This window comes from Aquarana catesbeiana, linkage group LG05 (assembly GCF_042186555.1).
Source record: "Aquarana catesbeiana isolate 2022-GZ linkage group LG05, ASM4218655v1, whole genome shotgun sequence".
Taxonomy (NCBI): Eukaryota; Metazoa; Chordata; class Amphibia; order Anura; family Ranidae; genus Aquarana; species Aquarana catesbeiana.
In genome coordinates, this window is record NC_133328.1 from 168,576,193 (window position 1) to 168,589,467 (window position 13,275).

The 13,275-nt window shown below is 39.9% G+C and overlaps 1 protein-coding gene across 1 annotated transcript in view; it reads left to right on the forward strand.

Annotated features, from left to right (window-relative positions):
• Window positions 1–13,275, forward strand: part of COL6A6 (collagen type VI alpha 6 chain) — a 418,546-nt gene that overhangs the window by 276,716 nt on the left and 128,555 nt on the right. The window contains exons 19-24 of the mRNA XM_073630332.1: window positions 66–119; window positions 3,199–3,261; window positions 4,841–4,906; window positions 6,595–6,648; window positions 8,786–8,821; window positions 10,454–10,516. Coding sequence (XP_073486433.1) covers window positions 66–119; window positions 3,199–3,261; window positions 4,841–4,906; window positions 6,595–6,648; window positions 8,786–8,821; window positions 10,454–10,516 — 336 coding nt within the window. The remainder of the gene's footprint in view (window positions 1–65; window positions 120–3,198; window positions 3,262–4,840; window positions 4,907–6,594; window positions 6,649–8,785; window positions 8,822–10,453; window positions 10,517–13,275) is intronic.

Genomic DNA, 13,275 nt, shown 5'->3' on the forward strand with positions numbered 1-13,275 from the left:
TTTCAGTGAGGCATATTTCTATCCATGGCTAAGTTTACTACAGTTCTTCATTTTATTTACTTTAGGGAACCTCTGGACAACCAGGAAGCAAAGGAGAGATGGGTGAAAGAGGAGAAGCAGTAAGATGTTTTTAGTATGCTATCCATTGTTGGATCCCTCCAAAGAACATTACATATATTGGAACATTATACTTATTATGATAATGATAAAATGACAGAAGTGTCATATAACCACTCATCCGTGCACTGCAATATTATATGTAACTTTTATTCTATTACTTCTTCTATTCAAATGTAGTTGTAGTCCACAAAGTTGCATTGTATTGGCATTATCAAGAACACTGATGTAGCACCCTCACTGTTGTAGGTACATTTAGTTTGACTCCACTGTAGGCAGAGGAGAATGGGTTAATTTTGTCATCAGGCTGTGCAGTGCTTCAAAGACTGTGGCTCTGTTACTTCCTCCTGTCTTCTGGAACTTTTTGGATAGTTACAGAATCTAGTGAGTGGAAGGATAGAGGCTGCAGCCTGAATTATTATAAAGTTTTCACCAATCCCTGGAGAGGCAGGGCCCAGAAGAGGTGGAAACGTCCTCTAAATACTCAGAAGCCTGGCAGCCTGGGAGCAGAGACTGGGGTCCATTCGTATGGAGGAGAACCCTGTGCTTGGGGCTCTGCCCTTAGGGCAGAAGAAAGAGCAAGAGAGAGATAAGTGGGAAGCTTCAAGTCTTCACTCAGCCCATTCTCAACTAGGCTTAGCTGCAGAAATCAGGTCAGGAATAGCCTGCCCAGCAGAGAGGCCAGTGCAGCATCTTTCTGTATTTGAGAAACTACTTAAAGGGAACCAAGTGAGCACAAACCAGCATCACACCCAAAGATACAGAGATTACAGTGAAGTGCAATACCTCACATGTCTGGGACCAGGTGGAAGCTTAGGTGAAAGAGCAAGTCATCCAGGAGCACCCCATCATACCTCTCTAGAGCAGCACCCTAGAGCTTAGACCCTAGAGCAGCAAGGTGCTGTGCAATACAGCCAGGTGTTGTCTCTTCTCTTGGTATTTCTGCAATACCACTCCGACTGTTGCAGCTCAGTTTTACAGTTTGGATTAGAGTAGCCAGAGACATTAGCAGGTCCTCATTTGCTGTTTGGAAGGTACAGTTTTTCAAGTTCTGGGTATCCCATGTACCCCTATCTATATCCAAGTTCATAATTTGTAAAATAAACAACCTAAACCAAAACCCCTAGTGCTGTGGGGGGGAAAGGCCAAAATCTAGCAGCTCATTTGGGGTTAGCGCTACATTGGGAATAGAAGACACCACAAGTGATCTTTGAACTCTGACCTCATACAAAAAAATGAAGGGTGCCACTTCAGGCTCTAGTAGGTCATTATATGCTGACAACCGCTGGGATTGCAGGCAGGGAAAGAGCTCGTCTCAGCTCTATTGTAGTTAACGAGGAAGGAAAAGAAGTCCCAAGTGCAGCACATCACACAAAACCATCATGTAAAAAGTGGAAGCCGCCTCTGCCTAGACCTCATCCAGGCCACACCCCCAACATGTTTAGCCCCACCCATGTGACCTATGACTAAGCCCCACTGGAAGGGCAAAACATGTCAGGGGTGTGCCCTCGGCGGAGTCTAGACTGAGGCTGCTTCCACTCTTTACATGAGGGTTTTGTGTGATTGGCTGTACCTGGAGTATCTTTTCCTTCATCTTTGAACTCTACCACAGTTACTGAGACAATGTATAAAGCTTAAAAATCCAAATTCACCTTATATCAAAACATTTTAAGACTTTTCTAAATGGATAAAGTAAACACATACAGAAGAATTATTTTCCAAGAGTGATTATTTAAACAAGTAAATATGTTCCATCCTTTATTATTTCTGTGAGACGATGGACATAGAAATACCCATTTCTTAAAGACAACCTATCATGTTTAAAAATGATTTCAGATTGAGGCTCAGTTCACACATGCTGCGGCTCACAGCATGGGGTCCAGTGCGTCCCTGTTCACAGATTCAGGTGCGAATCAGGTCCAAATTTTTTCCTGAATTCGCACCTGAATCGGACCAGAAGATGCACAGGACCCTTAACAAATGTGGACCCTGGCTACCCCAGAGCCGTGTGAACTGGCTCCATTGAAAGCCAACCACACTCTCCTGTCATGCGAATTGGATGTGGCCCAAGGTGCTTTGGAGTGGGGGGCCGAATCCCCACTGCCCAAAAGCAACCACCCCCCATGTTGAGGGCATGTGGCCTGGTATGATTCAGGAGAGGGGGCGCTCAGATAAGGGTCTGTTATGGATTTGGTGGGGGCACGCCGTTTTTTTTTTTTGTTTTTTTTTTTTTAATTTTGGCTTGGAAGGGCCTGAAGGACCTGGTATGGAATGGGGGGACCCAATGCTCTTTTTTTAACATTTTTCTATTGTTGGCAAACCAGCTGACAGATGATGAGTCATGGTTGTTATGGACGCAGGCGGGCAGCTTCCCAGCCCACTGCATAACGACCAGCTATTCTTCATGCAGAATTCAAATCGGTCGATTGTTTTTTGACCGATCCGAATTCTAATCGTTCTAAAAAGTTGGAATTCATTATAAAACTAATTAACAAAACTTATTTTAATGGATTTCAGCTAAATTCATTACCATTTGTTACTATTTCATTCAGAGATTCAGATACATCCGAATCTCCAAATAACCGAAAATGTATCCAAACTACTCGTATTCGGACTAAAAAAAATTGCACAAGTCTAATTCCTGTGTCCTCCACCACACATTCTGGTTCTGTCCTCAAAGTCCTCTGTCACAGCAGGACTCAATAGTGATGTAGGGGTTGAAGATTAAACCACTGCATGGGGGGCAATACAGGCACCCAATAAACAAAAGTGTTCAAAATCAAAGAGCCTTATGGAAGCTGCAGCACTTAAACAGAGCAAAGTTCGGAAACATGGCCTGCCATAGCGGAGAGTAGAAATGCACTTTTTTTGCAGGGAACTTTGATTCAGACTTATTTTAAACACCACAGGGTCATTTTAATCCACCATACCTTATGCCACAATATTATTTAATCCAATCAGTATGGCTATCTGATTATGCTTATACTGGGAGTGCTGAAGCTAGAACTCCAGGCATTTGTATTTATTTGGGCTTTTAGTTTACAAACCATATGCATTAACTTTGACTTGCTGTCTTAACAGGGAAGTCCAGGGACAAAAGGACCTCTAGGAGATAAAGGAGACAAAGGTTTCAGAGGTGATTCGGTAAGAATATAAATTTCTATGATGAATTCATGCTTTTGTAAGTTGGTTGTTTTAAATACATGTAGGTGTAGCACCCTCTAGCTAGAGTGCTAGGTGTACATAGTTTAGTTGTTAGTGTAGGTAACTTGGCTTGGCTGAGAGCAAGGCCTGAGTTGAATCTGGGTCAGAGATTAGTGACTCGGAGAGACTGGGTGACTCATCTCGCAGCTCTCTCCTCGACACTTCCCCCTGGTCTGGAAGTTGGTAGAAACTTCCAGAGCTGGAGGGTGGGAGTAAGGAAGGGATGCCATGCATATTTATGAGGTCCTCGACCAATCCTAAGCAAAAACGGGCAGGCTACCTCATAAATGGACATGAGTCATGCCAGCAGGGGCAGTCAGATGGAAGATGGAGATGGAGTGCTGAGGAGGCTGTCGGAGACCCTTGCAGGGCGCCCCTAGTCTGGAGAGGTAGCCTGGGGCCTGGGGCTCAGGTGCTGGAATATTCCCCCTACAACACACAGAGGAAACCCTTCCTAAAGGCACAGGAGCAAGTGAGAGGACAGCGTCAGCATGTCTCCTGAGGGTCAGCCAGGTGGGCTGGTGAGTGTCAGTCTGGAGGACTGTGGAAAAAGTGTCAGTCTGGCGCACTGTGGGGAGAAGTTAGCCTGGAGGGCTAGTGAAAGGGGCAGCTGCAGCCAGGCAGATTGGCAACGCATGAAGAGGTGATGCAGGGATTAATGACCAGAGAGGAAGTGTTGAGAAAGTGTGAGCAGTGTCACCCTATCTTCAAGTATAGGGGCTGCGAATCCTGGCCTGTAATAGGCCTTTGCTACCAAATTGCAACAAGGTGACATAGCTGGGTTTCTGCAAGCAAGTGAGTGCTGGAGGAAAAAGTGGAGTGTATATAGGACTGTTTATAGGAAGAGTTGTCCCTGAAGTTGTTTGAAGTCAAGTGGGCATCCCATAATCTCCAATCCCTATAAAAGTTTATATCCCTCAATAAAAAAAATTAAAAAAACAAAGCCACGGACTGTTCTCTGACTCAGAGTGCCTGTGGAGACACAACACAAAATCAAACCGCTCTGAACAGAAAAGCCAAATAATGAGATGGACGGTGGCACACCTAGTCCAGGTGCTCTGGCTCAGGATGTCCCTCCCACAAATGTACATAGAAGAGCCGGTACCACTGGAAATTCAGTCTTTAATTTTATTGTTGTCTTATGACCATGATAAAAAGAACACGCAGGTGCTTTTCGGCATGGAGGCCTTGTTCGCTGCACACGTTATGCTGTGAACCAGGCCTGTGTGCCGAAACATGTTTGCCTGTTCTTTTTATCATGGTCATAAGACAACAATTTGTCACTTGTGGAAATACGGTGTGCTTGGCTATGCAGGGTGTGGGATTCCATTCTACTTGTGGCTCCTTAAGGGGGAGTGCAACATAGTGTTGGATACATTGGATTATAATACCCTAATATACGGGTAAGCAATAATGTTGTAACATTATTATACAGTAAATTAAATGATTGGTATTTTTTATACATACAAAATGCAGAAAATTCACTTGCATATTCTTATCTGACATTGGTTACTTACAGGGAGAGCCTGGAACTGATTCCACCATTCCTGGGCCTAAAGGATATAAAGGAGATCTTGGAATTGAGGTGATTATTTAGCATTGAAAGTATTACTTTTACTTTCATTTCATGTGATTGGCTTTTTTCATATGGTTTTCATTGATCTGCCACTGAGCTATGGAACACAGAATATTATTTAACCTTAGATAACATAGTTAATCACAGATGAGTTACAGTGCAGCTGAACACAGGCACAGACTCACTAAGAACCACAGATGGTTAAGGTAATGCAGCCTTTCTCAATCTCCTTACCCTTGGAACCCTTGAAATAATTACGGTTCTCATGGATCCCCCGCTAAATATTTTTAAATGAAATGTGGCATAGCTAGAGAATTTGGCACCGAAGCGGGGCACTTTTCAACACCTCCTGCTCTGTGCCAAAATTTAAAACTTAATATAAAACTAATAATAATAAAACCAAAAATAAAACATAGACCTTCAAAGGTGTAGTGTCCCCTTACACTATTGGTCAGTGGACAAGTGCTTCTTACATTGGTGATGAGTAGGAAAGCCTGTTTACTTTAGCAGTTAGTGTAGAGGCAATCCTTTACATTGGAAGTCAGTGAACAATTGCTCCCTTATATCGGTGGTCACTGTAGAAAGGAGCAAAATCTGCCACTACCCGAGAAACCCCCAGCAACCCCTGGAGGTTTCTTGGGGTTCCAGAGAACCCTGGTTGTGAAAGCTTGGGGTAATATAAAAACCCAAATCCATAGTCTCATATACAGGTAATTTATTGTATGTTAATATGGTTTCAAAAATCATTATCAATGTTTTTAAGTCTGACGATTTCATTATGAAAATACCTAGTTATCCTGCCATGAAGGTCCTTGTTCAGCCACTTTATGTTATAGAGTGACAGAATTTTCTCCCGCACCCTGTCTCCTAACTGTGCTTCTGCGTTATCACCCTGTCACACTGCCTTTTAATGGGGACTACAAGTGGCAATTTCAGGAAATTTTATGCACGCATGGCATACTGTTGTTACCTTCAGGAAACCTGCCCACAGAAATACCATGCAGCCCTCTATGGAGTGCATGTAGACAGGGAGTGCATGTAGACAGGAAGTGGCTGCTATGAGGCCACAGAAGAACCACAGTGCTAAGACACAATACATGATGAAAAAATATGAAAACAAGTATTATATGTTCTTACATGGCCCAGTTCTACCCAGATCTTCTAAAATAAATGTTAGGTTGTGTATGGTCATCCTAAGTCATACATTTTTCATTCAGGTAGTCATATATGGCAGTATAATGTCTCACCGAGAACAATGGACTGTGAGACATCTGCTCTTCTCAAACCCAGCTGGATTTTCTGTCTGACGCTAGATAGCAGCGCTTTCTTCCTTTTATAAAAAGGGGGTGTCCAGTACCTATCACATACAGAATTTCCAATAATTTGTGATCAGTGCTGAGACCACACTGAACAGCCCCCCAGACTGTCCACCAGATATATCTGGACAATGCAGATGTTGCTGCTATGTCTAAAAGCACACAATGAACCAGGAAAATTATGTTTTTCATATGCTAAGAAGATTTTTTTTCTCTCAACCACTTTGTATATTCAGATATTTTGTGTAAATGTACAGGTTTAAATTTTGTATGCATGGTGTGTATTGTGACTGTGTGGCGTAAGGTGTGGTCACCTTGACCCCTGACCCAGAGATCTGTAGATGATTATATAATATTTATCTTATTTTTTTATTTTTCTAGGGAGAATCTGGAAAGCCAGGAATACCTGGGCAGCCTGGAATTAGAGGAGCTGGAGTAAGATATAAGCATATCAATTTTCAAAAAATGTGTCTCCAACCCAAAAAGTAAAATAATATTTGCTCAGTACTTTCCCAGCTTATGCTGTTTACAAATTTCTTTCAGTATGCTTTTTTTGAGGAATGCGTCTCTATCCAAAATTCTTAAACTGAAATAACTTTACCACAGTCCAATGTGACATCATTTTTCCATTGTTTCTATGACTTGTTCTGTAACAGAAATTCTAGTACCTGTCAATAAAACCTTTACTATGCACTTTCTATAGCCATAAACAAAAAAAAAAGGTCCAAAAATCACTAGAACCAATTGTTTTGTTTGTATCTTGACACATTTCACACTGGTACTTATGATTTATTTTTAACAAAGGGCTATGAATGATCTATAATGTAATGCAAAGGAAAGCAGATGTTGTCTGCTTATTGATACATTGTAAATGCAACCCTTTTGTAATTTACTGCATGATCCTGGACTTAATCCCGGAAAAGTGAAAAATAAAAAAATAAATCTGACATAGGCTCCAAAAAAAATAAATGTTTGGGCTATAGGTACACTTTTATCAGGCATATAGATCAGGTGTTGATATAGATCAGGTGTTGTTGGTTTCCTCTTACTTCAATAGCTGCAAGCTGGTTCCATGTCAGGTAAAGTACTAAAGCCAGCTAGGCATTTGTCTCCCCTACTTCCTTTAAAATCTGAACTCTGGGATAAGCAAATATTGTCTAAATACACATGTATTCCCACTTGAATCTTTGTGTGCTTGCATTTTTGTTCCAGATCTGAGCAGTAGTCCAGCATGAAACATTGCCTTACATGGAGAAGCTTTCTGTTATAAAGACCAGTCACTGCTGCTCTCTCTACATGTGCAGGGTGACTGGTCTTGTATCTGCCCCTCCTGGAGTTTTCTGCAGGCAGCCTGTAGTGGGTGGAGCCTGCTGGGTCACTCCTATTGCTCTGCTGTCGGCACAGGCTATGTACAGCACAGTGGTGATCTAACTGCTACTTCTACAAGGTAATGTCTGGGTTTGCAAACATATTTGGTGCAAACAAAGTGGATTTATAGCCTTTGTGGATATCAACAGGATATATTTAAAAAAACATTTTTCGTACCAGGAGTTCAGCTCTAACTAAACTGTTTTTTATTTACTACAGTATCTATAGAAATAATAGGTTGGTGACCACAGCTCCAGGTAACTGGGTTTAAATTTCCCGTCCTCCGCTGGGTGAATGGTTGTGAGAGCTCCAGGTGCTGGCTATTGCTATTCCAATGGTATAGGTGCAATGAAAAATCTGGACTGCCGCACTCCGGATTGGAATAATAAAGGTAAAATCTTCTTTATTGAAAAAATGACATGGTGTAAAATGCGTACATTGCTCTGTTGAAGTGATACAGCATAACCGCTGACGCGTTTCACACTCCCATAGAGCGCTTACTCATAGCTATGAGTAAGCGCTCTATGGGAGCGTGAAACGCGTCAGCGGTTATGCTGTATCACTTCAACAGAGCAATGTACGCATTTTACACCATGTCATTTTTTCAATAAAGAAGATTTTACCTTTATTATTCCAATCCGGAGTGCGGCAGTCCAGATTTTTCATTGCACCTATACTATAGAAATAATAGATTCAGGCTTTGTGCCCGAACAACCCAACTTCATCCTTTTTCATTTACAAAAGTATAATTTGATTGGATGCTATGGTACAACACATTGGGGTGGATTTACTAAAGGAGCGGAAAATACTCATTTTGCAAAGTCAGTTTTTTCTTAGCACAGTGAATGAAATAAAGCTACCTGATTTCAATCATGCCTTCAGGTGTAAATACAATTCCTGTTTCTTCTTATTTTGTTTTGTTTACACTGACTGGGCATTCTTTGCAAAGTGAATTTTCACTTAAATTCTTCTCATTCACTAAGTTAAGTATAAATTTACTTTGCAAAGTCAACTTACTCTACTCCTTTGGTAAAGCAACCACAGACAGCCTAGGAACATTATTATCCCAAAAGCTTTTGCATTAAAAAAAAAAAAAAAAGATCCTTCAAAGTATTTTATTGACATATTTATCAAGGGAATAACTATTATTAATTTAAATTTGTACTTACATTACTTACGTACTCGCATTTGTTATTTTTTCCAGAATCTCCCTGGTAGACGAGGAGTTACAGGAAACCCGGTATTCCTATTTATTTTAACAATACAACCATGCAAAAAATATCTTTCTGATTATTGTGTTTCTACGTCAGTACAGTCTATGTGGAATCAAAAAGCTGATTTATGTACGAAAATTAAGACCCAATAATACTTAGAATAGGCTTTATTAATTTACAAATTGTAATGTTATGATGATAGGAATTTGTATTATTTTTTTTAATATAGAACTAAAATGCTGACCAAGCACTTTGTGTTAGGGCCATTGATTTTGAATAGCTAAAAATGTAATATTTAATAGCTTAAAGTCAACAATATCCAAATGTGTACATGCCTGAACAAAAGAGCTGTCTTTACACATAATACAATAAAAACTACTATAAAGTTGGCCTTTATTTGCTGACAGTATTGTGTAGCCTCATTATACCAATTAATATAATAATTTCTAGTCTAGTAATCTTTTATTCTAGCTGAAAAAGATTCTGAACCCTGATATAACTGCTAACGAACTAAATGACAGGGCATACCACCAGCAGTTAATCTGAATTGGAACTGCCTTCTTACTTGGGTCACATTACTTTTTTTTTTTAATTTCTTACTGCAGCACAGACCGGGCTGGGGGCGGGACTAAAGCCACCTGAGCGGAATGTCTGACAGAAAAAGTCAGGTGGAAGCTTTTCATCGTCTATTCCGATCGTGTGTAGGCCTCATCGGACTTTTTTTTTTTTGAAAATTCTGACGGACCTAGAAATGGATCTTGTTCTAAATATTTCCGACGGAACCAATGCCTATCAGTAAAACCAATCATCTGTATGCTGTTCCGACGGACCAAAAATGACGCATGCTCTGAAACAAGTACGAGACAGAATCTATTGGCTACTGGCTATTGAACTTCCTTTTTCTAGTCCCGTCTTAAGTGTTGTACGTCACCGCGTTCTGGGCGGTTGTACTTTGGTCGGACTTTGGTTTGACCGTGTGTAGGCAAGACCGCTTGAATGGAATTCCATCGGTGTTCCGTCGGAGAAACCTTCAGAGTTTATTCTGACGGCAAAACCGGTCGTGTGTACGCAGCATAAGCCAGAGCACGTCACATGTCCTGTGACATCACCTCAGCTTTTTCTTCCACCAGGCCAGGAAAAGTGGAATGGAGCTGTCAGTCATTTATCTGATCCACCCATCAACCCCTTTGGGCAGATCAGATCCTTGACTGATAACTATAATCCACTTTGCACAGCCTGAGGGAGGACCTGAAATAAGAAGAGGTGAGGTCACATGCCATGTGACCCTTTCCGTCTTAGTCATGCTCCCAGCCCAGGCTGTAGTGATGTGCCTTCCATGCAGTTTCATAATATAGTGAATGTTGTGTCGCATTAGAAGCAATATTCAATTTCAATTCAATTTCTTTTAAACAGATTTTCAATTCAAACATGTTCTAGTCCTTTAAAACACTATTAAAAAATAAATCCCTGTGCATTTTAAACTTTGTTTTAATAATAAGATATATAAAGCATACCAAATTTTCCAGAGGATAGGTCTAGACTAAAAGTATGGGACAACAATATAAGCAATTATAATGTGAATATAATTAAAGGAATAATATGTAATATCAATATCATTATATACATTATATCAAATCAATATATGTATTTTGCTGTAGGGAAGAAAAGGTGATCCTGGTCTGCCAGGCTTTATGGGTGACCAAGGTGCAAACGGACCACAGGTAAGTTATTATCTTCATGATATGTTGTTCCCTTTGTATTTCTCTGAGCTCCAATATGGAAATTGATCCTTGATGCCTGAGACCGTTACTTTTACCAGAGGAATAACAGCCCTATCTTGGCTTTAAAAGGGGTATGTGCATCATACTTTTTTCATTATAAGGTTAATTTAATAAGGTTAGAGAGGGGATGCTGGCATTTCTTACCTGAACACAATACACAGTAATTCTTCATTTGTGGAAGATTGCAAGGATTAAGAATTTTGGATGTTATCTTATGCTTTTTTGTTTGATAGACACTTTTGAAATGGATTTTCTTAGAAGGCTGTTAATAGCATTTGGATACATGGCACCTTGCACTGTGTTTTCACATGGACACTTTGTATGCTTCCGCTTTTTTTAGACATTTATACTTTTATAGTGGATAATTAAGTTTATTTGTTTATAGTTTCAGCATAGTATATCTTAGCCAATATCTTGGTGTTTTTTCTCATATGAAATTTTCACTTTATGTTTGCAGCTCAAATTTACAAGTTTGAGCAAGATTTTCTCTATTAATAATGGATATGAAGCTGTTGCCAACTGTGAATATGTCAAAAATGATCCAGCAAAGTAAGCAGCTGAATTTATCTGCACATCTCAATTTTTCCTAACAAGTTAAGCTTGGCCTTGCTCCTCCTGCCTCCCTATTGATCAATGAGGCTATATGGAAGGGAAAATGAGTAGCCTTAGGAGTAAGAAGGGCAATGACCAAGCTTAACTTTTATAGGATAAAAATACATTTGCTTTTAAATTCAGCAGCTTTAGTTATGAATTGTATCCACATATTCTCAGTTTACAATTTTTAGGTTTTTAACAGGTTTACTTTCAATTTGTACCATGTGGAGTAAGAAACAGTTTCAATTGACAGATCACCTCAGATACTTTTCAACCCCTGTGCTCTACCTGCAGTCTGATTTTCTACCGACAGTAGCCGTGTGTAAAATCCAAATCAGTCTGGGTTAGTTGACTAAGGATCCAACCAGCTAGGGCCTGCTAAATGGCTGCTTGGTTGACAAGCACTTTATCTGCAGGTGAAAAAGTCCTGTGTCCCCATCATGTCCAGAAATGCCACCCCAGCCAATGGACTGCAGTGGGTGAATGGGACAGCGTGGGATCATGGGGAAGTATTTCGCACAAAGGGCACAGGCTGTCAAGAGACTGTATTACTCTTTTGATTGTGCAAAGTACAACTTTGCTTAAAGTTGTAGCATTCTAGAAATGCCTCCAGGTAGGTTTAAGGAAAAGGCAGTAAACTCTTGCTACTGCATAGATAACCTTTTATGCTCATATAAGTTTATTTGGCAGAAGGGGGGGGGGGTGCAAAAATATTCTATATCTCTTAATTTCTTTCTGAGAGAAAACCTAACTTTCAGTCCAGAGCTTGACTTTCTGAGAAATATTGTGCTGGTACCTACCCACTTTTCCCCAAGTCTTTCATATGTGCTTGATTGTTACCATCATAAAAGACATTGTAGATAATTATTTTTTCAAATAAAGGTCTGTCATTTTATTGAAGCTGTGCTGTGAATCTGTTGCATAGCCAGATTTGCTGCAAATTATGCATGCCAGAATTATTATTTTTATGACTACTGGTCAACTCTTCCCCTAAACTGTTTTTTTTAGTTTTTGAGTACACTCCAGCAGGGTTTAAACTCCTATGTACTCTTTAAAAAAACTATAATGTTGGAATATATAAGTGGTCAATTCTGACCTCTTTCTTGAAATGTAAGTTGCCTGGCTATTTCTGGCTTCAGTGAAGTTGGAGTCACATACATTAAAACATGTAAATAGATCTAAAATCAAAGTGAAGCCAGAACTTGTGATTACCTGTTCCTGGTGAGTGACGTGAAAAAGCCTTGAAGCAATTGGGCCGACATATTAGCCAGAAACAAAAGCTTCCAGTACAAACATTTGTCAAGGTTCAGATTCTATACTTCCTCAGTACAGGTTCCTTGAGTCAGTTTTGGATAAATTTGATCCACTTTCTAGTCCAAATGTTTTATTTTGTTTTTGGTGGAAGGGGAAAAACTTCAGTGAGTCTATCAGGTTTTTACTGCTGTCTGTCCTTTTGTTGTCCATGCCTCTACAATGGGTTTGCAGATAGAAATAAATACCTAACAAATATTCAGTCTCTTCCCCAGTCAAAAACGAAAAAAAATGTGGGAATTGGGTTTTAAAGTATACCTTGAGCCAAAACATTTTGTATTGACAAGGAATGACTCTACGATTCATGAGTGTGGTTAACCTGGGCTCTGTGTAGGCAAATATGTATTTAAATGATGATGTCAGCAGCTTTGTAGTTACACAAAGTACCAAAAAAGCCTTGAGGTGGCTAAGCATGTATATGTTACTTATAATGTTTGAAAAAAAAACGAAATAAATTGTTTACACCAAAGATGCAGGATGCTTTCAGAAAATGCGCCAAAAACATGCGCCCTACTAGAAAGTCTATGGAACAGCAGCTAAAACCACAGGTAAAACACACAGAAACCTGCACTGTGCACAAACTGCAGCACAGCAGTGTGAGCCTTACAGAAACTTGTATTGTGCATTTGAATCAGCAACTTAAAAGTTTTTTTTATCTATATACTATATGAGAGGGGATGTGGTGTGACAGACTAGTGATTGTTTTTTTATTAAATTTGCAAAAACCTTCAAGTATAACTATAGGCAAAACCTTTTTTTTTTTTTTTTTTTGGACAAAGTTGAGGGGAATAGAA